The sequence below is a fragment of the Zootoca vivipara genome, chromosome 2 (assembly GCF_965207765.1).
Source record: "Zootoca vivipara chromosome 2, rZooViv2.hap1.1, whole genome shotgun sequence".
Classification (NCBI taxonomy): domain Eukaryota; kingdom Metazoa; phylum Chordata; class Lepidosauria; order Squamata; family Lacertidae; genus Zootoca; species Zootoca vivipara.
Window position 1 is genome coordinate 7,803,355 of NC_142584.1, and position 26,330 is coordinate 7,829,684.

The 26,330-nt window shown below is 45.1% G+C and overlaps 2 protein-coding genes across 2 annotated transcripts in view; both read left to right on the forward strand.

Annotated features, from left to right (window-relative positions):
• Positions 1-3,994, forward strand: part of POU6F1 (POU class 6 homeobox 1) — a 37,253-nt gene extending 33,259 nt beyond the window's left edge. Inside the window, exons 10-11 of the mRNA XM_035103141.3 lie at positions 561-735; positions 3,040-3,994. Coding sequence (XP_034959032.1) covers positions 561-735; positions 3,040-3,385 — 521 coding nt within the window. The 3' untranslated portion in view covers positions 3,386-3,994. The remainder of the gene's footprint in view (positions 1-560; positions 736-3,039) is intronic.
• Positions 3,995-7,229: 3,235 nt separating this feature from the next.
• Positions 7,230-26,330, forward strand: part of TFCP2 (transcription factor CP2) — a 33,933-nt gene continuing 14,832 nt past the window's right edge. The window contains exons 1-4 of the mRNA XM_035103132.3: positions 7,230-8,203; positions 20,041-20,192; positions 21,074-21,150; positions 21,534-21,639. Coding sequence (XP_034959023.1) covers positions 8,082-8,203; positions 20,041-20,192; positions 21,074-21,150; positions 21,534-21,639 — 457 coding nt within the window. The 5' untranslated portion in view covers positions 7,230-8,081. The remainder of the gene's footprint in view (positions 8,204-20,040; positions 20,193-21,073; positions 21,151-21,533; positions 21,640-26,330) is intronic.

Genomic DNA, 26,330 nt, shown 5'->3' on the forward strand with positions numbered 1-26,330 from the left:
GAGGCAGGTGGAGGGGTGGGCTGGTAATGGGAAGTGGTTCACGGTCCAGCCTTACAGCCAGCTGCGGTGGGTGCGGAAGCCACAGTTTCCTCTGGAAATTAGGAAATGCCCGATTTGTGTGGCGAGAAAGCATTGCTGAAGCTAAGCCAGTCTGAGTCTAGTCAGTGTCCATCTGGGGACCACAGGGATGTTGCCTTGGGTTCCATGATGCAAGAAAGGTGGGATAGGAATGTAATAAAAAATTAAGACACCTGCACAACTCTCTTAGCCTGAAGAGGCTGCTTAGCTTGAAGAGGCCTGTTCTCAGCATTAGCATTTAGGTGCTGCAACGCAGCAGCAGCAACAGCACCCTTCTCAGGCTCTTCTCCTGGGTTCCTGATTTATGGTGTAAGGTGTGTGCTCCACTCCTCCGCCAACTGCAGTGGACAGCATTTGTTGTGTGCTGCACTTGCAGGAGCCAAAACTGCATAGGGTTAGTATTTCCCATGTCCCGTGACAGGGGCATAAATTGCATCGCCTAACTGGTCCTTTTTCCTTTTTTACTTCTTCACTCCCTTTAGAGCCTCAGCCTCCAAACAACGGAAGCGACGAAGATGGGATCAATCTGGAGGAGATTAGAGAGTTTGCCAAGAACTTCAAGATCCGACGCCTATCTCTGGGTCTAACGCAGACGCAGGTGGGGCAGGCGTTGACTGCTACTGAAGGACCCGCGTACAGCCAGTCGGCTATATGCAGGTGAGACGGATGGTGCTGGTCCCCAGGGCTCCTTCTTCTATTATATCTCCGTTGAGTCTGTGTGGTTGCTGCACAGTCATGGGATCCAGTATTGGGCCTGCCTATTTCCCAGTCCCTTTGAATACATCCTTAAAATATAACAGTGGGATCTCAAGGTAATCTGCTTGCAACCCATTAAATAATGGTCAGTCATCAGGGACCCAGGTGGCACTGTGGGTTAAACCACAGAGTCTAGGGCAGGCATAGGCAACCTTTGGCTGCCAGATGTTTTGGAACTACGACTCCCATGATCCCTAGCTAACAGGGCCAGTGGTCAGGGATCATGGGAGTTGTAGTTCCAAAACATCTGGGAGCCAAAGGTTGCCTATGCCTGGTCTAGGGCTTGCCGATCAGAAGGTCGGCGGTTCGAAACCCTGCAATGGGGTGAACTCTCATTGCTCAGTCCCAGCTCCTGCCCACCTAGCAGTTCGAAAGCACATAAAGGGCAAGTAGATAAATAGGTACCGCTCCGGCGGGAAGATAAACGGCGTTTTCGTGCGCTGCTCTGGTTCGCCAGAAGCAGCTTTGTCATGCTGGCCACATGACCTGGAAGCTGTCTGCGGACAAACGCTGGCTCCCTCAGCTTATAGAGTGAGATGAGCGCCACAACCCCAGAGTCGGACACGACTGGACCTGATGGTCAGGGGCCCCTTTACCTTTACCTTAGTCATCAGATGACCATGTGTCTGTTGGCTTGCATTCATTCCACAAACACTGAGAATACTGAATCATCCTCTATCTCCAGCCTCATTGGCTTCCCCCAGCCTTAAAAGTACAGTGGTACCTTGGTTCTCAATCTTAATCTGTTCCGGAAGTCCGTTCCAAAACCATGGCACGCTTTCCCATAGAAACTAATGCAAAATGGATGAATCCGTTCCAGGCTTTTAAGAACACCCCCTAAAACAGCAATTTAACATGAATTTTACTATCTAACGGGACCATTGATTCATAAAATGAACGCAATAAACAATGTACTGCAGTCACACAATCAATCAATCAGTAGCCAAACTGGGTTCCACACAGTCACAAAAACAAAACAGAAAAGCCGCAAAAACAAAAATGCAAAATAAATAGCAAAAACAGAGAGACCTCAACGTAACACTCAAAATGGAAGTGTGGCACTCAAATCGGAAGCGGAACACTCAAAATGGAGCACATTGAGTTTCCGGGAAAAGTTCACACACTTACTTCTGGGTTTGCAGTGTTTGGGTTCCAAGTTGTTTAAGTACCAAGGCATTTGAGAACCAAGGTACCACTGTATTTGGAAGTATTTAAGAATATATATATATATATATAGAGAGAGCGTTTTCATTTATAATTTATTTTTACTGGTTTATTGAATACAGATAAATTGCAAACAGATAAAAATTAGCAGGATTATTGTAGTAACCTGCAGTTTCATAGGAGTATATATTTAAAGAAGATAATTAAATGAGCAAATTAAATTAACTTGGATATGCAGAAGATATTTAAAAAATTAAGGAACCACAGAAAGAGGGGGGAAGGAAGTCTAACTTTGAAAAGTTGAATTGATTGTAAAACTAATGAAATGCATAAACTTGAAAAGTATTTAAGAATATTTTAAAGGATTTGGGAAGTTAAAAGGTTAAAAAAAATTTAAAAATTAATAGGTTAAGAAATGTTTAAAAAATCATTAAAATGAGTTTTAAAAGCCTGTATGTGTAACTGCCAAGGATGCCATGGTGGGGGTTGCTGCAAGGCTCCCTTCAAACTGAGTTACGATGCTGGCTCCTGGGGGTTGAGGGGGCACATAAAAGAGCCTTACCCCCCGATAAAAGAGAAACCAGCAAGCAATCCCAGTCAAACCATTAAAAAACAGCCTGTGGAGCTCAGCTGAGCACACCCTACCTTGGCACCATCTTGACGGGAAGTCCCCGAATGGTACTGGCAACCTTGTCAGACCATCAGATGGCCATAACACCCCCACCCCCGCTTTTAAGAAAATATTCCTATTCTGAGTTCTGCTGAAGGGTTGGTACCCCATAATGGAGGGGAAGAGCAGTCTAGCCAGGTACATAGGAAGCTGACTTCTACTGAGTCAGACCATTTGACCCACCAAACTCAGTACTGTCTACACACTGACTGGCAGCAGCATTGCAGGGTTTCAGACAGGAGACATTCCCAGTCCTACTTTTGAGACGCCAGGGGGACTCAAGCTGGGACCTTTAGCATGGAAAGCGCATGTGCTGTGCCGTTTCCGTAGGAACTCTCAGTGCTCCTCAATGGTCCTTGCTGGTTTTTCAGGTTCGAAAAGTTGGACATCACTCCCAAGAGCGCCCAGAAGCTGAAGCCCGTGCTGGAGAAGTGGCTGAGCGAGGCCGAGCTGCGGAACCAGGAGGGCCAGCAGAACCTGATGGAGTTTGTGGGCGGCGAGCCGTCCAAGAAGCGCAAGCGCCGCACGTCTTTCACGCCGCAGGCCATCGAGGCCCTCAACGCCTACTTTGAGAAGAACGCCCTGCCCACGGGCCAGGAGATCACGGAGATCGCCAAGGAGCTCAACTACGACCGGGAGGTGGTCCGGGTCTGGTTCTGCAACCGGAGACAGACTCTCAAAAACACCAGCAAACTCAACGTCTTCCAGATCCCTTGAAGGCCGGGGCTTGGCATCAAGCCTCTTGCGTACCCTGTACGTTGCTGCTGTGAGCACTTTGTGGTGAATATTTCCCTGCACCTGCTGACCCTTTTGACAGTAAAGACTGGAGTGGAAGGAGTGAGATACGGGGTTTCCTCTGGTCTCAATGTGTCCCGGCCCTTTCCCCACCCCTCACATGACCCAAATCGTGTAAATGTCAGCCGTGTCCTTCCTTCCTTCCTGAGTGTTGTACTGGAGCTGTGAAGGGTTTTAGGAATACATACGCATTTAGCTTCTTTGTGTGTCAGACAAAACATTATCCGGGTTTTCGTTTTCTGAAGGACTTTCCTGTGGTTTGTTCGTTTGTTTTTTTAAAAAAAGATAGCATTAGGGATGGCAGCAGAATAGCACCCACCAGAAATTCCTGTTTCATTTCAAGGAGAATGTGTGAAAACCCTATTTCACTTCAACCTATTTTCATGGACACTTTTATCTCTTCATATCTGGCAACAGGCCCAGTTTAACAACATCTAAGCAGAATAGTGGCATAATTTATATCTCCTTTTTCTTGTGAATATTATACAGAGCACTATTAAACTAAAAGACTTTTTATTCACTGAAGAAAAATATTATTATTATTATTATTATTATTATTATTATTATTATTATTATTATTTGTCCTCTTTAAGTCCCCTGAGTCTGCTGCTGTTGTTGCTAACGTTGTTTGTAAAAGCAACAGTTTTGGTGTTTGCAGACGTGATTTGCTGAACGGGTTCATATCAGCCCCTCCAAAGTCATGCTGGGAAGGGAGAGGGAGGCAGAGGCCAGGCACCTTTCTCCTGCTCTTGTGTTCTGTGGGAACCACACTTCAGCACTGGGGTGGTGACAGATGCCAGTAGCATCAAACCACAGGAGCCTTTTGGAATCGCAAGGAGACTCTAGGCGAGGAAATCGCAAGGAGACTCTAGGCGATCTGGGCAAAGGGACTGGCTGAGGCTGCCTAGCACCGCAAGCCCGGCAGCAGAGAGGACGCATAAAAACCAAGGGATGTGCATGAGGGCTTGTTTGGCATACACAGTGTGCTGCAAAGTATGGTGTCAAATGCCATCTTCCACACAGAAGTGATCGTGGCTGTTGGAGTAAGGCTGAATCTCTTAATTGGAATGTGGCTCATACACAGAAGATAATAACCAAAACTTTGAAGCAAAGTTAATCTTCACATGTTGGATCACTAATCCCTTTTTTTCTTCCCACCTCCCCCTGAAGCAGGATTTTTCGAGATGGTCCTCCTCTGCTCACCTTCCGCTTTTAAAAGTAGAGGGTGACTTCAATTGCACAGTATAAGAAGGGGCTTGGTGGGCTGGCTGCACGGGTTTCTCTCCCTCTCTTAGATGAAAGCCTGAATCGGCAAAGGAGACCACTGAGGGCCATATCCCAGGACGAGGCCCTGCTCATAGCCAGCCGGCTGCATGTTGTGGTGCTGCCAATGGCGACATTTGTGTTTTGACCATTTGACAACGCGTGTGGCATTCAGTCTGCATGTGGCAGCTGCGCATGGTTGCCAGGGAATTGATATATGCAGGCATGTCATCAATCAAGATTTGACCCTCAGTGACACAGACGCTGGGGTTAGAGAATGTGCTTTCAAGCATGCCTCGGTCATTCTTCATCCCATCTCAAACGGAAGCAAGGCATTATTCAGTTGTGTCTCCTGGAACTGAACCTGTAACCTGCAGAGTGGGCAAACTGGGAAGATGAATGAGTCGGAGCATGAGAAGGTGGATTCATTCAGGAAGGGTGCCCACTGTGTGTGCAACCTTCCCCAAGAGCTGGCCCTGCCTCTGAACACCTGGAGCTGCAGGCATGAAGAGCTGTCACAAATATCCCATGCTAGGAAGCTTCCCAGAGGCTTGAATGCTGACATTTTGGCCTGATCTTATGCTGTATGTTCTGCTTTTCCATTGCCAGGACTCTATTCAGCCCAGTACACGCAGGGGCTGCTTGTGGCGAATAGCTGTGCTTTACATGTGTCGAGGTTGGTAGCGTGTGAGAGCCTGTCTTTTCAAAGCACAGTTGTGTCCTTGTAACGGAAGAAGAGCTGAAGAACACAAGTGCCACATTCATAGCACACTCTTGAAGCTGTGTGTTTTGGAAGCTTCCTCTGAATCTCAGTATTTAATGCATTTGGTCTTCATAACACACTATTTCTCTCACCCCCCAAAAAAAGTCTTTTCTTCCCTGTGGGAAGTGGAGACAAGGCAGCTACAATCAGTAGGTGGCAGCATCAAGCAATAAAAGATAACAAGCTGACAAGATCTACACCAGGGGTCAGCAAACTTTTCCAGCAGGGGGCCGGTCCACTGTGCCTCAGGCCTTGTGGGGGGCCGGGCTATATTTTGGGGGGGAAAATGAACGAATTCCTATGCCCCACAAATAACCCAGAGATGCATTTTAAATAAAAAGACACATTCTACTCATGTAACAACACCAGGCAGGCTCCACAAATAACCCAGAGATGCATGTTAAATAAAAGGACACATTCTACTCATGTAAAAACATGCTGATTTCCGGACCGTCTGCGGGCCAGATTGAGAAGGTGATTGGGCCACATCCAGCCCCCGGGCCTTAGTTTGGGGACCCCTGATCGACACTGATTCAACGCTGTAGTAGAAGGAGGTGCCCTCTAAGGGGTGTGTGTTTCCTGTGTGCCAATAAAGGGAGGCTTTGCTCTTACTCCCCTGGCAGAGGCTCTCTTGAGGCTGTTCCTCTTAACTCCATTGGCGTGGGGCCAAAGGGAACAGCCAAGTCTATTCAGCCCCCTTCCTCCACAGGAAGACATAGGACTTGAGCCTGCTGAGGCCAATAGCACAGAAGCCAGGCATCCTAGGAGAGGAAGCCTACAGAACGAAGGTTCATACAGTTGAGAGTAATCTAGGACATAGGAGGAGGAGGCCTGTGAAGGAACAGGCCTGAAATAAAGCCATCCTCTCACCAGACCAGATGCCTTCTTTGAACCCTTAAGTCAGGTGTGGGAAGATACTTTTGCATGCCACCCCCAATCTCCAAGTGATGTGAGATTCCAGGGGTTCCAGGCACTCACTCAGGGTTCATGTTTCCTTTTGCAAAGGAAGCACAGCAGAGACAATGGTGTCTTTATGAAATAGGGTTTTTTTACATTTACATTCCTGGAACTGAGCTCAAATGAGCTCTGGCTGAAAAAAAAGCCCTGATAATAACTGAACTACTGGATTTGTATGGTGCACGTTCCCAGCTAAGTGGGGTCAAGGTTGCGGATTTAGGTGTACCTTGACCTGGGAAATAGTGGTGCAGCAATAAAAGTGCTAGTGCATTTGCAAAGCTAAGCAGGGTCTGATATGGTTTCAAGTTGGATGAGTAACCATGTACTTTGATTCTTGCACTGCAGAGGGTTGGTCCAGATGACTTCTGGGATCCCTTCCAACTTGACAATTCTATTACTCGAATTTTAAAAAATAAACCCCGCAATGAACACCATGAGGCTGTCTTCCGAGTAAGTGTGCAAGCAGGTTCAGGCCCTGCGCATCCCGGACAACCGCTCTGCACCTCGCCCGCTCCAGCATTTAAAGGGTGCCACGAGGGGAAGCGAGAACCCAACGCGCACGCGCGCACCCAGGCCCCTCTCTCACTCCCTCCACCCCAACGCACGCAAGCGCGGACAAGCCCCGCTCCTCTCACCCACGCTTCTGCGCCGGGCACCCAAATAACCTCCGAGGCCCCGCCTCTTTCTGCAACTCGGCCTATGGGTCGAGAGAGGCCTCCTCACTCCCGGCTTGCGATTGGCTGAGTGGAGGAGTGGGCAGGGAGGAGGCCCGTGGTTGGTTGCGGGGGGCGGGGCGGGGCGCTTGCCCTGCCGGGCTTCTGCGTGTGTAGCGGAGTTGTCTGCCTTTCTCTCTCTGTCTGTCTCTTTATATCCCTCTCCTGCTTGCCGCCTCCATGTTGGAGGAGGCCTCGGGGCTGGCGGCGGGGGCGAGCGCGGCTTGGCTGGGCAGCTTCCTCGCGCGCGCGGGTTAGGCGACGGGGGCGGGGAGGGAGCCGGCGGCGAGCGTGGGTGGCCGGGCTCCGCCGTGTGGGGCTGAGGGGGCTCCTGCCTCACAGGAAAGCGCAGGCTGAGGGAGCTGCGGGGCGCGCGCCGCTTAGGCTTCTCCTCCCGCGTCCTCTGGCACGGGGGGTCGCTCGGGTTACGGGAGCAGGAGGGCGTGTTTGGGTCCACGTGGTGGCGGCGGCGGTGGGGAGACGCTCTTCTGAAAGGGGGTCGTTGTGAGGCGACACGGAGTAGGCGTGGGTTGTTTCGGGGGTGCCCACAGCTTGGGTCGCTGAGGGGGTTTGAGTTTGGGGGGCCCAGGAGTTCTCCCTCTGAAAGCTGCCTGCCTGCCTTTGCCCATCCCACGTGAGAAAACGTAGCCGGGGGAGGGGTGCAGGCGTGGTGGTTGTTTTGCAAAGGCGGCGGGGGGCCTAAGCGGGGCTGCCCCCCACCCCGCAAGAGGATGGGCGTTTGGCCGTTGTGGTTCCCCTCCACGTGGCCGGTGTTCCTCTGAAGGGGAGGCTCTCTGGGATAGGTAATGGTGCCTGGAAACCTGCCCGGGGGCATCCTGGCTTGCATGTGAGTCTTCCTGGAGGAGCGCCCCACTTTCTCTCTCTGCCCGAGGCTGGTCAGCCCCTGAGGTGTTGTGCAAAGATGGCTTGGGCTCTGAAGCTGCCCCTCGCGGACGAAGTTATCGAGTCTGGCCTGGTTCAGGACTTCGATGCCAGCCTCTCCGGTATTGGCCAGGAGCTGGGCGCTGGTGCCTACAGCATGAGGTAAGGAAGGGAAATTGCTCTGTCTAGAGTATCTATCTGCTTGATGGAGCTCCTCGAAGGGCTGAGTTCTGAAATATTTATTTGGGAAGGCTGAACTGGCATGTGTCACTTTTCATCTCTGCCTGGTGCCTGGAGTGTAATTGAACCAAATGGCATCTCATGTTACTTTTGGTCCAGTATCCTATGAGCCGCTGCTTCCTGCTTGCACCATGTGATGTCCTTTTGTAAGGAGGGTGTATTATGAAAATAGTTGTCTTGTCTTCCTCTAAAATGGTGAGGGGACATTGATCTGTCACGCAAGCTACGCATCCCCATAACTTGCTGTAGCTTGCTGAATGAAACGGGGGGGGGGGAAACACAAGCACAGTTTTACCAAGTTGTAAAATAGAGAAATCCATAGATGGTAAGACTGTCATAATAAGCTGCACATGTGTTAATCTGGCAGCAAGGTTAAGCTTGATCTTGAGTTGATCATACTTTTATCCCGAATAGTTTGATTCCTAACATGTTGCTCTTGCATTAATCAGTAATAATTAAAACTTGGTAATGAACATCAAATTTGCTCCTTATTTAGAGTGATCATCTTGTACAGTTTTGCCCAGGGTTTTCTTCATAGCAGTAGGATTGTTTAAAACAAGTGCTTTTTAGGAAACTGTAAAGTAGAGCCTTCTATTACTTCCCGAAGTAACTGTTCACATTCATGTTATCAAAATGTAACTTTCTTGCTTTCACTGCATAACTTGTTGGACACCTAGTTGGACTTCAGAATGCATCTAACCATACTATATTGATGGCCGACTTTCTGAATCTGACTTCCACAATTTTTCTTTCTTGCGAGTAAGATGCAGCCATTCAGGCTGCCATCTTGGATATACTGCTTCAAAAAAGGAAGGATAGGGCAGATCACATGTTTTTGTGTTGGTCACCTGCTGCTATCTGATAATGGATGGAGCAAGGAGACATAGACATCATAGGAACACTGCTGGATCAGATGAAAGGCCTATTTAGTTGAACATGGTGTTCTCACAGCGGCCAACCAGATGCCCCTGGGAAACCCATGAGCAGCACCTGAGGGAAATGGTAATCTGTTTGAGATCGGCAGCTGCTGGTACTTGAGGCAAACCTCTTAATACTGGAGCTAAATAACTATAATAACTAGTAGACATTGATAGACTTACCCTTTGTGAATTACGTAGTTTGAACGCCTTTTAAAGCTATCCAGTGTGGTGGCCATTACTGTATTTTCTGATAGCAAATGCCACAGTTTAGCTAGTTTCTATGTGAATAAATCTGTCCTCGCATCTGTCTTGAAAGTGTCCCCAACTTCTATTATTATGAGAGAAGCCCTGCCTATCCACTTTACTTATGCCGTGCATAATTTTATAACACTCCTATAATGTTCTTGATACGCTCCCACTTGCTTTTTTTCTGAACTAAAAATTGGCTCCAAACATTACAACCTTCCTTCCCTGGGAGAGTTCCTCCATCCCTTGGGTTGCTTTTGTTGCATTTTTTTAGCTCTGTCCACTAGTGCCCTGGATCTGCTGTTCAATGAGAATGAATCAAATGCCACTTTTATGTGGTGTACAGACCAAGGATTATTGAAGCTTTAAGCTTGTTTTCAATAACTACCTCTGTGTGGGTGGGAAGAAGTAGTCAGGTGTAGCTATTAGATATAGGGGCAGCTGCCCTCATTCTGACTGAGCACATTTGGGACTTTCCTGAAGTGCTTTTTTACCTTTAAACAGTTACAGTACTGGTATCCTGGGGTCCATTAGTGTAACAAGAGAATTGAGTCCCCAAAGCCAACATATGGTGAAGGCTGCTTTTTAGATTCCCCTGGAGCTCTGGTTTAGTTTCAGCAGAAAGCTAAGTAATTGTTCAGATTCTCTTCCATCTTTGTTGGGGGCGGGGGAGCAATAAACTTTTCAGCTGACTGTTTTGGCGAGGGTTAATTTGTTGCATACTATTGAAATTGCATAGATCAGTTGGCTGATGGGTAGACAATTCTATTCTATCCCATAACATGGGGTGACACTAGACAGCTTTTAGGTTCTTTCCAGTGCTGATCTTCAGTGACATAGGCATGTTTACTGTATTTAGATTTGCCCAAAGGAGAAAGAAACGTTGTACTGTAGAAAGGAAATTAAAAATAACAACACTGTGAGCACTAATTTCCCGATGTGACATTTCCTCTTGGTGATGCTGATGCAATCATATAATCCAGCAGTACAACTCAATTAATTGTGTTGTTTTACCTGCTGATACGCTCAGGAGGGACTGAGCCTTGAAGAACCTGGAATTTCACTTAAAGCACAGTTACTGTTTCTAAAGGTACATTGGCAGATTGTGTGCTTTTGGTCATGCCATCTGCCACTTGGTAATTGTTCCTTAAAATCAGGCACTTTGGAGTTTGCTTTTATTAACTGAGTAATAAAAGAGGTAAAAGCCCAGGGACTACTTTCAGTAACTTGGCACCTATGAATTCTGGAAATCTGCTTGTGACTCTTGAGTTGTTGTTACAAGTGATGCTTGAGGTAGTAAAATTAGAATTTGTGTTTAGGAGTACTGTACATATGTGGAGGTGGCTGAAACTACTTCAGATGCCTTCAAAAGTCTGCACTATATCATTACTGCTTTTCTTTTTCTGGCATGGGTGGCAGGGAAGCATTTCTGTTTGCCCCCCCCCAAAAAAAAACAACTTGCAAAATGACCTTGCGAAATGACTTTCTCCTTGTACCTCTGAGAGCCCAACTATGCAGTCAATGAAAGTAGAGAAAATGGGTGTGTGTGTGAATATTACATGGGCTGAATGGCATTCCCCTGTAGAAACATTTAGATATACAACACCTTGATGTTCTGCACTCTTGGAACAGTGGAAAACACAACTATTTCTCAAATGCTGCCTGTATTCCTTTTGCAAATGATGTATGCTGTTTATCAGTTGTTTGTGCAATCTGCTATGCTTCTTAAGAAAAATGTTCTCTGTTCTGAGGGTTGTTCCCAGTTTTGCACAACACTTGTGCAAGCTGCTTTTTAACAGCAATTCATTCTTGACACAAAGTGAATTTTGTTGTCTGTAGGATGAGTCATGTGTTGGGTTTTCTTAGGGCACAAATGCCTGACAGGTTTGCATTTTGGGGCAGGTAAACCTGTGTTTGCAAGGCTTTGTTTTGCTGGAAGAAAGCAGTACATTTCTCTAATGTACCATCTGTTAATCTAGGTGGTTTTGAGTCTTAAAAGGGGCAATAGGTGACATTGAACATATAAATACTAGCATTTTCATGGTAGTTATCTACACTCTCTCCCTTTTATCTGCATTTTACTGCATGTTCTGGGATTACATTGTGCCCCATTTAATGCCAATCTCCTTGTGTAAGAACATAAAAGCCCTGCTAGATACATTTATCTTTCAACGCACCCTGGTTGTGAAACACTTTGCCTGGGAGATTTGTCTGACACCCTCTTCAGTGAACTTCAATGTCTCCTAACTCATCTTTTTCTGCAGGCATTTGTTAATCTGGCTGGCTAGTGTTCTTGTGCTTAACTACTGCTGCTCTCTACTCTTGGAAGTTGTAATTTCTTCCTTTCCTTAGAGTCTGACTTTGGGTACTGCAATGAAACATTGCAGTTTGAAATGATTCTGTTGAGTGTTCTACCCCCACACCCACTTGTCATTCCCCCCCTCTCACTCAGCACTGAGTTGTTGCACCATTTTGGATTTTTCCACCCCATTTTGAGGGGTATTTGCAAACCTCAGGGTTATCCTGAATCTCCTTGGCCTTCTCTTGTGCATCAGTTGTGCTGTTTTGGCTTCAGCTCAATGAGCACTGGAAGACAAATCATTATTAGAATAAAATATATCTGCCTAGGTGGGGGTATAAAGTCCATGTAATCCAGCATTCCATTTCCCTCAGAGACCATCCAGTTGCTTCATGCCCTTTTTGTGGGTTTCCCCAGATGTAGCAGCCATTCCCTTCTCTTCCTCCCTGCTCCCCTCTTCAGCTCTGCTACAGTGGCTCCCATGCAAGCAATCATAACAAGAGAAATTGAGAAATCAGGGGTGTAGAAGGGGATGAGTACACCAGAGGTCATTCTATGGCAAATGTCTTGCAGCATGGACAGGACTTCAAATTAAGAGTATCAGGTTGGAGCTTTATTGATTAAACAAATGCCTAAACCATTTCACAGCATAAAGTGCATTGAGGCAGCCTGTGTACACATTAAAAACAGACTAAAACACAAGCTTTATAAACGGCAAAATGATACCTACAAACAACAAGAGATACAAAATTAATATTCTATAGATGACTGGGTTACACTCAGTGAAAGCCTTCCTAAACAAAAATGTCTTCAAGTAGGCACCTAAACAGGATTGCGCCAGGCACCTATCTGATTTCAGCTGTTAATTGATTCCACAGAGCTAGAGCTCTATGTCTAACATTGCTCCATGTGCTCCTGATGTAGTTTGAATTGATTGCTCTGTGTAATTGAGCGTTTTGCTCTGGGGCTCATCTGCCCTGTGGATATGACATGTTGTGAATCTGTCCTATATATATATTTATCTCTAGGGCAGGGGTTGCCAGACTCTGGGCTCGGGGCCAGAATGTGTTTCTTCAGACCTCTCAGTTCAATCTGTGGGACTTTTCCCCAGGCCACACTACTCACTAGTCCTGCTCTGCACCCTCTTTCAAGTGATTTTCCCTAACTGGAATGCCTCGTTGAACTGTGATAATACATTTTGCTTGCCTAAGTAGAGGAGTGAAGTGTCTGACTTTTCATTTGCTGAAATGTTATTGTACAAATGTGAATCACATTCAGAATGCTACCTACTGCCTGCTTCTGACCCTGCCCACCATTTTTATTCATCCCCCCCCCAAAGAATTTGTGACCCTCAGGTTGAAAACATTTCCCTTCTCTTTTACTAGGGGACAGATGTGTGGGTGGTCCTGTTTCACCTCTTGTTCCCTTCTTATTCTGGCTTTAAATTTTGTGTATTGGGGACAGGCAGTTGTACGATGGTGGAAGATCAGATATGGCTAAGTTTGTGGTGAGAGCAAGCAGAAAAGAGAGGTGACTGGATACTGTGAAGAACAGGCAGGCTATAATAAAAAGTGTACAAGCTCCTTCCTCTGAAAAACAAGTCTCTTGTATCTGCCTTGTGCTGGTGTTTGAAAAACAAGGAATTATGAGAGGTTAAAACATGGAGCTTTCTTTAAAAAATCAAAGCTGAGAATCTTGATTCCTGCATTTGATATCTGAACCTGAGCAAACCCCTCTGTGCAGAATCCCTGTAAACGATTCAGAAAAGTTTGAGAGTATTGAAGGTCTTCTAACTTCTTCTAGTCACAAACCGGATATGGTGACAGGCAGAATTCCAGTGTGAAGAAATAGGTAGTTCAGTGCTCTGGCCTAAATGAGGCTAGAGTTAACTGTGTTAGGGTCAAAGGGCCTTCTTTAAGAAGTAATTTCCACTGAGGGTGCTAATTCTGGATGGTGGGGGTGGTTTTTGTTTTGAGCTGCTTAACTTGGTTTCCTTTATCATCTTCCCTACAAATGGTTAACGTTTTTATTACACATGGGTGACATGGGAAGCTGACCTTATGGGAATTGTATAGAACTGAACCACAGTAGTACTGATACCTTAAAACTGTTTTATTTCCTAGCTTAGGTGCTCTTATCACAGTTCTGTTTTTAAAAAGCCTGTTCCTACTAACTTGGTTGTTAAGAGTCTCTTTGTTGAGTTGTCATCTCTGTGTGGATTTACGGGTATTCTTAATCTAGTACCAAGGTCATTTTCGTAACTTGAAGTTAGGCTTACACATGAACATATGAAAGCTAGTAGCACACCTAAGAGGAGAGAAAAACACCCAGCTAGTTCTTTTTCAACTTAAAGGAACATCCTCGTGTGCTTCCCTGGAGCCATATTTACTATAGACAACCAATCTAGTGAGTGAGATTGTGTGTGTGTGTGTGTGTGTGTGCATACACAATCAGAGACTGCTGAACAGTCACGGTGCTGGATTGGGCTTTTGAGTCATGTCCATTGGGTTCACGACTGCCTGCCTGATGGTGCTTCTAACAGGAATCAAGTCTGCATTAGAGAAGCCCTCTCTAGGAATTTGACTTTGGGGTGCGGCACTCATCTCTGCTTTCAGGCCAAGGGAGCTGGTGTTTGACCACAGACAGCTTTTCTGGGTCATGTGGCCAGCATGACTAAACTGCTTCTAGTGTAAGGGATCGAAAATAACAGGTCGCCAGTCAGTTGTTTGTGACTCCTGCTGCACCTTAATAAAAGTGATAAAGCAACTGTTTCTGTATGCTCCAAAGCTGATAGAATTTGAAGGTAGCTGTGTAAAGTGGTACCTCAGGTTAAGTACTTAATTGGTTCCGGATGTCCGTACTTAACCTGAAGCGAACTTTCCCATTGAAAGTAATGGAAAGTGGATTAATCTGTTCCACACGGGTCTGCGGAGTACTTAACCTGAAAGTACTCAAACTGAAGCTTACTTAACCCGAGGTATGGCTCTATATCTATATCTCTCTATATATAAATGTAAAGGGTGCATGTGTGTGACATGGAACGGTTCTCAGAAACCTCTTGACTGATTGTGTTCAAATTTGGACACAACGTCCCAAGCGAATGTCCGAAGGTTGTTATAAAGTTTATTAAGGCAGATGTCAAACCTCTGGCAAGTAAAACACCAAAAACCCCATATTTTAAAACACTCCACTCAGACGAAAGTGTGTGCTGGGAAAAGAACTAGGTTACAAACCAGTGCCCTCTAGCGGCGGCTACACTGGTACTGCACCTATAAAACCTTCCCTCTCAACAACACTTAGGCCGAAGCCTTTACAGACTAGGCCGAATGGAGGTACTGACTAGCCTGGGTGGGGTTTTGGTGTGCATTGCCTCCAACTTGTGTTTGGCAGTGAATCCAAAATGTGTGTCAAATGTAGCTTTTATGTGGCATATAGATGTATTTCTCTGGTCCTCTGCTAACTCCATTATTCACAAAGATCTGTAGGGGAAAAAATTACACTTCTGCTATGTTTTGGTTCATGCTGTCCAATATAAATTTAGCTACATCCAGTAATAAGCATCTTGCTTCATGACTTGAAGACTCTCAGATTATGTGTGTGTTGGATTTATCGCTTCATTCTTTTAAGAGTCAATATTCCATTTCAAAATAGCATTCTTCCTAAGTTTGTAAGAGCGGATGGATCTCATTCTCACTGCTTTACAGGAGTTTGGGGTGGGGTACAGCCAGGGTTCAATCCACCAAGACCTGCATGAGTCGTGCATCGTCAACTGTGGGATGTCAGAGATCCTTGAAAAACGGTTTCTGGGACCCTGTCATGAGAAATGGGGGGCGGGGGGAGTCTGCTAGTCTAGTTTTGCCCTGTAGGATGGTAAGGGGGTATGTGAGAGATTTAGAGACAGTGCATCTTGGGCATGGTGTGTTCAAAGTCTTTTAAAACAGGACCAAGGTATTGGAAACTGTGGCTTTCATTGGGTCTTAATAAAACAACAACAACCCTTAATTCCTACAAGAAACAATTGCAATATTAAGTCTTTCTAATGATAAACTTAAAGCAGCCTTTCTCCCTTTTCATCATTTACCTCATCAGAAATATATGTTGTCTGGGTCTCCCTCAGAACATAAGTCTCTGAGGGGAAGCAAGAAAATAGTGAAATGTGAAGGTCACCAATGAGGGAGGTATCCCACACCTGTGTGTACTTTAGTCTCCCATGGCTATTGGGAGAGGCAGGCCCTGAATTCTAACCCCTTTGACTTTTTTCTCACCATCCTGCCCTCTCAGTGGTGTGAACAGTCCGAGTAGTACAACTTGGGTTTGGATGCTGTGAGAGAAATGGGAATTTTACTTCATCACTGTTTCCCTAGAAGCTAAACCCAATCTGCACTTAATCTTTTACCAGTTTACTGTAAATGTAATTCATGGGCATACGTACTTGCCCATGCAACGTCTCCTGAGTACAAATTTTCCATCTGTCAATGCATATACAAAATGGAATGGAGGAGGGCAGTGCTTTCTTAAGCTTCCATTTTTAGAGCTGGTGGGTGGGGTGGGGAATTGTTGCTAGTCCCTCTGAATGGAACAGTTTTCCAATTCCTTTGGTTCAATAAACTGATGTTTTGCTAGTGTTCTGGGCCGGCTGCTCAACATGACAAATTCTGGGAAATGTGGCAAGATATTTTTTTTGTACCACTATAGATCGTGTGGCAGGAGTGTTCCATAGTATGTTCTGAACATTGATGTAAAAAAAACCATAGTTGCCATGGTGTAGAAATCTGCTGTGTTAATGAATTCCTAGTAATCTTAACTAATCTTCCTGATGGAAGGAAGGATTTAAATCCCTACTTCCTAGCAGCATAAGCATTGTATCACCAATCTTTCAATAACAGAAGCTGCTATGGACTTTGTAGGGCAAGAGGCTGAACTGTGCCTTGGTTTTACATAAAAGTTCATTTGGGCACCAGTTTTTATGTGTCACTGGTAAACAATAGCTGGTGATACTGGCTAGGATGTACACTCTTGTGCAATTGTGGCAAGCATGTTTCACAATACACAGGAAAGATTGTGTGCTTGTTAATGGTTGTGATTTACTAGACAAATCCTGGCTGATATATTTTATGGTTTCTCTCCCCCCCCCTCTCTCACCCCTTCCTTCCTTGTCTCTCTTTCTTTCTCTCTCTCACCCCTTCCTTCCCTCCCTCTTCCAACTTGAATAAAATATTGGGGGGGGGCAGGTAAGCCCCACCTCACATACTGTATCAGCCTTTCTCAACCTGTGGGTCCCCAGATGTTGTTGAACTACAACTCCCATCACCCCTAGCTAGCAAGGCCAGAGCTCAGGGATGATGAGAGTTGAGGGATGATGGGAGTTGTAGTCCAACAACATCTGGGGACCCACAGGTTGAGAACCGCTGCAATTGATCTCAAGACAAAGTGCATGCACACTATATGAATGACAATGCCCATCAACATGGGGGGGGGGGAACTTCCTCAAATATTTAATGGGGGAGACAAAAGCACCTAGGCCTCTAGGAGTTGGCTGCTATGCCTAGGACAATTCAAGAAAGCAAAATATTTTTTTTCTTGTTTTCCTCCTCTAAAAACTAGGTGCATCCCATTGTCAAATGTGTCTTATGGAGCGAAAAATACGGTATACCCTTAAACTGGTTTTATCATATATGCACCCAGAGACTCCCTTGTGGAGTTAATATTTCTATCTAGATCTAGTTCAAAGCCTAAACTTCATAATAGAAATAGACAAATCATTCTGTTTCCAGTCCAGGTCACTTTCACCTCTATAAATCTGCACCTGGACGTGCACATATTACACGTCTGCTGGAGGAACTGCACTGGCTGCCAATTGGCTACCAGACCATGTTCAAGGTTTTGTTGTTAGCCCTGAACAATTTGGAACCAGGTTACCTGAAAGACTATAGTATATGTCGCTGTATAGACATGTAAGATCATCTGGATCACATGGGGAAATTCTACTTGTGGCACTGCACCCTACAGAGTATCGTAGGACAATGACCCCCAAAATGCTTTTCTGCTGTTGCACCTGTTCTATCGAATGCCTTTTCCTCTGCTGTAAATGAAACGGTAACCTTCAGTTGCCTTAGAAACCTTTTAAAGGCATATATTTTTGTCCATGCTTTCCTAGGCCCATAAGATTAGATCCTGATTTTTATGCATGAATCGCCTGGATTTCTGTTTTACTTTTTATGTTTTGTATTGTTTTACTGCTGTTGGGGGTGTATTTTTGTTGAAATGGATAAAGTTTTTATATTGTGCATAGTGTAGACCACTTAAAATTTGTAAAGATATTAATCTATTAATGCTTCAAAAAATACCTATTTTTGAGTACGTATTTTTTAACATTTTCTTTCAAAAAACACATTTCTACAAGCATTTAGAAATGCACACACATATATAGCACTGAAAGATTCAGAGACATGCAAAATCCAAGTGATAGCTATGTCCTCAATTACGCTTTAGTCTAGGACAGAGGTCGGCAACCTAAGGCCCATGGGCCGGAAGCGGCCCATGTGGGTCACTTAACCGGCCCATGAGCCGCCCCTAAACTGAGCCATGCACTTGACGAGTCCCTGCGCGCTGCGCTAAACCAGCATAAGGACTCCTTTCTGCGGCTCCAGAAATCGCTTCTGCGCATGCCCAGACACCGGAAATCACGTCTGCACATGTCTGCAGTGCTGGAAATCGCTTCTACACATGCCCAGACACCAGAAATCGCTTCTGTGCAGGCGTGATTTTTGGTGTCTGTGCATGCGCAGAAGTGATTTCCAGCATTGCGCTGCACCAGTCCAGCCCACAGAGGATCTCCGGGGGAGTGATCTGGCCCATGGCCGGAAGTGTGGATTGGGTCTGTTTGTATTGGAATTCACAAATGCTGAATTCTTCAAGCAATCCTGGCTTCACAGGCTCCAGGATTTAAGCCCTTATTTTTACAAGACTTTATCCAAACTTATTCAAAGGTAGACCCTTGCTCTAAACATTTAGTTTGGAATACAACTGACCATTCAGTCTTGCTGCTGGCTCCCTTTTTTAAAATTAAACTCATCATTGCTGAATCTTGATTTGAAGGGGATCAGTACCGTATCACAGAGCTTCCAGAAAAGGCCAGTTTCAGTCTGGGAATAAGTCATACAGACACTTCAGTCAGCTTTCTTCATTTGATATCACGAGGCATTCTAAATTTCTGTGTCGCTTTTTGAGGGGCTTCAAAGGGTAGTTCCTCAAACACACGTAACTGAGGAGAACATATCTAGAATAAGATCATGGTTGTTTGATGCTGGATATGGTCACTACAGAATTTAAATGGATTAGCTGTGGACCTCTGGCTGATAAGACTTCTCTGAGGATTTCGGTGCTGAACTAATTGTGAATCTGAAGTGGAATCTCAGCAGACCCATTGTTTTTATAAGGCAAATGAGAGAGAGTGGGTTTTTCCCTAGTTATCTTCTCCCCGTCTACAGTTTTAGGTCTTATGCTTCAGTCAGTTGAAGCTGTTTCAAAGCTGTTAGTAAAGTTAGCCTACATTGGGTAGGGAGAGGCTTACAGCTTATGTAAGGGATATTGTGATGACTCAGACCCCTCTCCTAGAGTGGCATCTCTGTGAGGCATGTGATCCTGTGAGATTTTTTTTTCCTTTCCAGAAAAGGACTACCCAGTCAGGAAAAGAGGCAGCTTCTGAGCTATAACCAATGGCGTAGTAATGCTTGAGATCAGTAGCTGTTTGAGGACAGGAGCATTCGATTTGTGAAAGTCCTTATCTAAACTTTAACGACAGGTGGCATTCACTCTCTGGGGTCAAAAGCAACGGACTGGCTGACCTGCCATTAGGACAACAGCTAATTTGCCTCTTTAGACACAGAGAGATATTGTTCAGTGATTATAATTGTTTACACTTCCTTTAAATCCAAATTGCTGTTACTGCAAGAGCTGTGGATGAAAGTAGAACAATTCTTAATATAAACCTAGAATGCCAAACTTCTCCAAACTGGTACCCTGTTGGACTCGGGAACACCCATCAGCCCCAATCAGCATGGCCAATGGTTCGAGATGATGTGTTGGTGATGTCTGCCATACGGCCTGTTCAAATCTCTCTTATAAGGATTGCTGGCTAGACTGAAGATTATACACACACTCTCTTTCTCATATTTTGTCTCTCTCAATTAAGATCCTGGAAGTAATTTTTGCTTTTAACGTACTCTATGGATTTGTTCAGTTGCCAAATATGGATAATCATAGTAACTCTTATGAAAACCATTTTCTCGTAGTGATGTCCTTGCCCTGCCCATCTTTAAGCAAGAAGAATCCAGCTTGCCTCCTGACGATGAGAACAAAATCCTACCTTTTCAGTATGTGTTATGTGCTGCCACTTCCCCTGCTGTGAAACTCCATGATGAAACTCTCACCTATCTCAATCAAGGTAAGCCACATTTCTGTTGCCAGAACATCAGGTGGGGAGTAGGTGCTTTCCCAGTTGTGGCATTTATGTTGCTTCCTTGCTGCATGCCTCTTTTAGCTCACTTTCCAGAGTGCACACTCAAGGCCGCAGCACAAATGATTTTAGACTTTCTTGTCTTTTAACCTATCTGCTGTGCTCTCTGTGGGGTCCGTGAATAGCTTTCATCTAAACTCTTGGTTGTAAATTAGTGTTCTAGTTTTTGCTTAGTGATTGAAAGTCTGAAACCAAAGGTAGAAAAGATACAGACAGAAGTCCAAATTATTTATCTAATTAAAATACTTGTATGCCACCCTTCAGTAAACCTATAATCCATGGACCAGGAATTGTATCATGGGAATAAACTATGTGGGTTTGGTCAATTTAGCATATTTGAATTTTTGGGCTGTGTTAGCACAAATTAAGACCCTGAATGAAAACAGCTGAAATGTTGTGGAAGATGAAATGCTACCTTCCTAACAAGTTCTTGTTTCTTTCAGCAGAGATTAAGTTCTTAAAAAAAAAGAAAAAGAAAATTAGGACCAGATTAAAGTAAATAGTGTTCCTAACAGAACCTAGGGCAACAGGGTTTCCCCACGAGAACCTTCCTGTGCTTGTCACACCACAGCAGAAAGGTTTATGGTAAAGGGATGGAGGGGGAGCGATACAACTCCTTGCCAAGGGCGCAAGGATCCCTAATTCTGGGGCTACATGAAAGTGGACTTCGACAAGCACACATCCTTTCACCTGAAAAGCCTCCCCTCACACTGAATGCTTTCTCTTCAGTCAAACTTGTTATACTATGACCTCAAGAAAAGTGGGGGGGGGGCAGGTTGTAGCAACTTCAGATATCTTTTCTTCCTCAGGTCAGTCCTATGAAATCAGAATGCTGGACAACAGGAAAATGGGGGAATTGCCTGAGTTAAATGGAAAGCTTGTAAAGGTGAGTGCCCATAATAATCTATCCTCTCCTAAAAGCTCTGGATTGGTGACAAAATTCAACATGCTTGTCAGGTAACTAGTGACACCTATAAACATAATTCAGTCAATCTCTGGTGTCAGCAGTTGGGTAGAGTCACTGTCTATCCAAGCACACCCCAGTGCTGTAAAATGAGCCTTGAATGTAACCTGCCTACACATGTAAATGCCAACCTGTGTGTGCTCCATTCATACCATCCGTTTCATGGTGGAGAGATGGTACGAGGTTACACTTTAGGAAAGCTAAAGTCTTGCGACTGGCCACACCAATTTGCCTAAACTCATCTATATGTTCCAAGTTCCAGCATATGCTGTTTACTCAATGAGAAAATCTCCTCATTAACCTAGAGTATATTCAGAGTGGTGTTCCATGATCGGCGACTTCAGTATACAGAGCATCAGCAGCTGGAAGGCTGGCGATGGAACAGGCCAGGTGATAGGATACTGGATATTGGTGAGTGACTTCTGCAAACATGGACTGATTTGGCATTGTAGCTTTTTGTAGCATGGACCTTGGAGGGCATTGGAAACTGCCACCACTAGAGGTATAGAGCTCTTTATTGATTTCGAGAGTGGTTTCAATCTCTGCTCAGAGCATAATCTTTTGCCATAGTTTGACTTAGGTGGCTCCGGGTTTTTTTAAATATTGCCTTCCGATGTGAATGTTCACTTGCTTATACTACCTTGAGCCTATTGCTCTGTAAGCACTTTCCTGCAGTACACCTGCACTCTGCTTGGGATAACATGACCAGGATTATGTAGTTAAAAGCCCCCACATTTGGGTAGGCGGTGGCTTCCTACACCTATGTCAATTGACTTAGCACTTCTGTTCTTGCCAGGAGAGAGCGAGCCTCTTATTGTTGGTACATTCACTTACTGCATTAAATTCAGTAGATTATTATAGTTGACTCAGAGGTGAAACTTTTGGCCCTTTAAAGGGAAAGGACCCCTGACAGTTAAGTCCAGTCGCAAACGACTCTGGGGTTGCAGCACTCATCTCGCTTTACTGGCCGAGGGAGCCGACGTTTGTCCACAGACAGTTTTTCCGGGTCATGTGGCCAGCATGACTAAGCCGCTTCTGACGAAACTAGAGCAGTGCACGGGAACACTGTTTACTTTCCTGCTGGAGCGGTACCTATTTATCTACTTGCACTTTGACGTGCTTTCGAACTGCTAGGTTGGCAGGAGCTGGGACCGGTCACTGGGATTTGAACCGCTGACCTTCCGACTGGCAAGCCCTAGGCTCAGTGGTTTAGACCTCAGCGCCACCCGTCTCCGTAAATTCCAAGTATGACTGCTATTGTGTTGACATTTGCTGTCTTTTTACTATGTTCCATGTTTCTTTTCATATGGGCACATGATGTATGATTTTCTTATTATTCAGGTAACTTTTTTCTGAGCAACTTGAGAGAAGCTCCCTTAATATAAGTATTTGGAGCAACTTCTTTTTCTTGTCAATTCATTATGAGGTTTTTGAGGTTATTGTAATCCCTGCAAGTGTGGAATTGGGTATGCAGAGCCTAAGGTAGCTCTCTCTTTTGAAAAGAAAGAAATTGTTGTTCTTTATAGCTGGAAACATAGGTTTGAAAGTATGTGGATCTCAAAAGCAGGCAGATATTAGGTGGCACTTCCAGTGCTCAATACAAGAGGTTTTAATAGCCTGATTCTCCTCGCAACTAAACAAAGTGAATAATGAAAATTTGCATAATTTATAGGTTTCAGAATTCTGCTTTTCTTGGTATATAATCTTGGTTTCTGCTTAGAATCATAGAATTGTAGAGTTGGAAGGTACCCAGAGGGTCTTCTAATCCAACCTTTTGCAATGCAGAAATATGCTTCATCAGTTCATAAGTTTATTGCTCTACCTGAAGGCCATGACGAATGTGTAGCAATAATATTCATAAAATAATACAGAACATACATCCTTAATATAAGCCAGCATCCACGATGCGTGAGAGAGAAGATACCAGCAAAGTATGCATAAGCCTGTCTTATGTTAAAAAGCAACAAAAAGGGCTTTTATGGGTATGTCCGTAGCAAAAGGAAGAACAAGGAAACAGTGGGGTCACTTAGAGAAGATGGTGAAATGCGAACAGGGGACAGAGAAAGGGCAGAACTCATCAATGCCTTATTTGCCTCAGTCTTCTCCAAAAAAGAAAACAATGCCCGACCTGAAGAATCCAAAAAAGAAAACAATGCCCAACCTGAAGAATATGGAGCAGATGATTCAGCAGGGGAAAACACAGCCCAGAACAAGTAAGGAGGTAGTACAAGAATACTTGGCTAGTTTAGATGTATTCAGGTCTCCAGGGCCAGATGAACTACATCCAAGAGTATTAAAAGTACTGGCAGAGGTGATTTCAGAACCACTGGCAGTAATCTTTGAGAATTCCTGGAGAACAGGCGAAGTCCCAGCAGACTGGAGGAGGGCAAATGTTGTCCCTATATTCAAAAAGGGGGAAAGGGAGGACCCAAACAATAACCGCCCAGTCAGCCTGACATCAATACCGGGAAAGATTCTAGAGCAGATTATTAAGCAAACGGTCTGTGAGCACCTAGAAAGGAATGCTGTGATCACTAAAAGTCAGCATAGGTTTCTGAAAAACGAGTCATATCAGACTAATCTGATCTCATTTTTTGACAGAATTACAAGCCTGGTAGATGAAAGGAACACTGTGGATGTAGCCTATCTTGATTTCAGCAAGGCCTTTGACAAGGTGCCCCATGATATTCTTGTAAAGAAGCTGGTAAAATGTGGACTAGACAATTCTACCATTCAGTGAATTTGTAACTGGCTGACTGACCGTACCCAAAGGATGCTCATCAATGGCTCCCCTTTATCCTGGAGAGAAGTGACTAGTGGGATGCCACAGGGTTCTGTCTTGGGCCCAGTCTTATTCAACATCTTTATCAATGACTTGGATGATAAAGTTTGCAGATGACACCAAATTGGGAAGGGTGGCTAATACCCCAGAGGACAGGATCACACTTCAAAATGACCGTAACAGATTAGACAACTGGGCCAAAGCAAACAAGATGAATTTTAACAAGGAGAAATGTAAAGTACTACACTTGGGGGGGATGAAAGGCACAGACACAGAATGGGTGACACCTGGCTTGAGAGCAGTACATGTGAAAAGAATCTTGGAGTCTTGGTAGACCACAAACTTGACATGAGTCAATAGTGTGATGCAGCAGCTAAAAAAGCCAATGCAATTCTGGGCTGCATCAATAGGAGTATAGAATCTAGATAAAAGGAAGTAATAGTACCACTATATTCTGCTCTGGTCAGACCTCACCTGGAGTACTGTGTCCAGTTCTGGGCACCACAGTTCAAGAAGGATACTGACAAGCTGGAATGTGTCCAGAGGAGGGCAACCAAAATGGTCAAAGGCCTGGAACGATGCCTTATGAGGAATGGCTTAGGGAGCTGGGTATGTTTAGCCTGGAGAAGAGAAGGTTAAGGGGAGATATGATAGCCATGTTCAAATATATCAAAGGATGTCATATAGAGGAGGGAGAAAGGTTGTTTTCTGCTGCTCCAGAGAAGCGGACACGGAGCAATGGATTCAAACTACAAGAAAGAAGATTCCATCTAAACATTAGGAAGAGCTTCCTGACAGTAAGAGCTGTTCGACAGTGGAGGTCTTTAAGCAGAGGTTTGACAGCCATCTGTCAGGAATGCTTTGGTGGTGTTTCCTGCTTGGCAGGGGGTTGGACTGGATGGCCCTTGTGGTCTCTTCCAACTCTATGATTCTATGATTCTATTCTATGACTAGCTGGCCCGGCCATGCATTGCTGTGGTTCTTTCCTGTGATTCCCCCCACTCTGTCCAGACACATGACTTATCCTGCCCCCTCCTCCCCCACCCCCTGATTCATTCCTGTGACTGCCCCCACCCTGTCCCGACCCATGAGCTATCGAGCCCCCCTCCCCCACCCCCCTGTCTGAGCCCTCAGTTGTCTCCGGGGAGTGTTGGCCCCTCCCCCCTGTTTCTCCATACCTTGGCCCCCACCCTTGGAGAAGGAACTGTCAGCTTCTGGGTTCCGTTTCCCAGCATGCACTTTTGTCTGAGCCCTCTGTTGCCCCCGGGGAGTGTTGCCCCCCCCGTATCTCCATACATTGGCTACTGCGCACGCATCGTGAACATTTTTTTATATATAGATTATTATTATTTTAAATAAGAACATGAGAAGCAGAAGTTACTATTGTTCAATTTTATTTTTGGGGTTGTCATTTATTTTGGTGGGTATTGTATGATTTGGGCGTTGTGTATTTTGTGGTTTGTTTGTTTGTTTGTTTTGGTTACTGTATTTGGATTTTCTAATTTTGGAGTAGGTGTTTTAAATATAGGATGTGGTGTTGGTTTGAGGACTTAAACTGGGGAGAGAAAGTGCATGGTTGTTTGTTTGTTTTTAAAGACACAGAGGCTGGCAATCAGTCATAGTATAAAGCCTAGGTTAAAAGGGGCACGACTGCCCTTACTTAAAATGGCCGCCGTAGCCTCGCATGTGACGCAATGCCCACTAAATTAAAAAGCAAAAACCTCTTGCCTTGCCCCCAAGTGCATGTTAGCGGAAATGATGAACGACTGCCCAATGGTGCCAGGCGTTTATTAATACAGCCGGCGGGAGAGTCTTTGGGCTTGGGCTTTGTAGGTGGAATGGCCGTTTTGGCGGCCGGCCTGCTCATTTTCCCCTGTCCCAACCCACCCCCACTGCTTTGGCTGACTCAGGGTCCTCCCCACCCCCATGGCTATGTGCCCCCTCCCTTTGTTGTGCCTCATCCCTGTGCCCCCCCCCTTTGTGAAAGGCCCTATTCTGTTTGCTTTTCCCTGCTTGGTAATGCTGCGGCCTATTGAAAAAGCTGGGCCTTGTTGCTGCAAAAGGACTGTTTTCAGTTGGTTTCTGTGGTATTTTGTGGTGTCATCTGGCAGCGCAGCTACTGGAGTCTTCAGAGCTTCTGGTGGTGATGTATAATTTGGGCGCCACTTTTTTGTGTTTAATCATTATTTTAGGTGGGAAAGATGTGGGGTTTTTTTGGGGGGGGAATTATGCCAGATCCCTCCCTGATGGGCATGGAACGTTGTGGCCAAATTTGTTACATAACGGTTCATCAGTTACGGAGAAAGGCTGTTTCATCCAC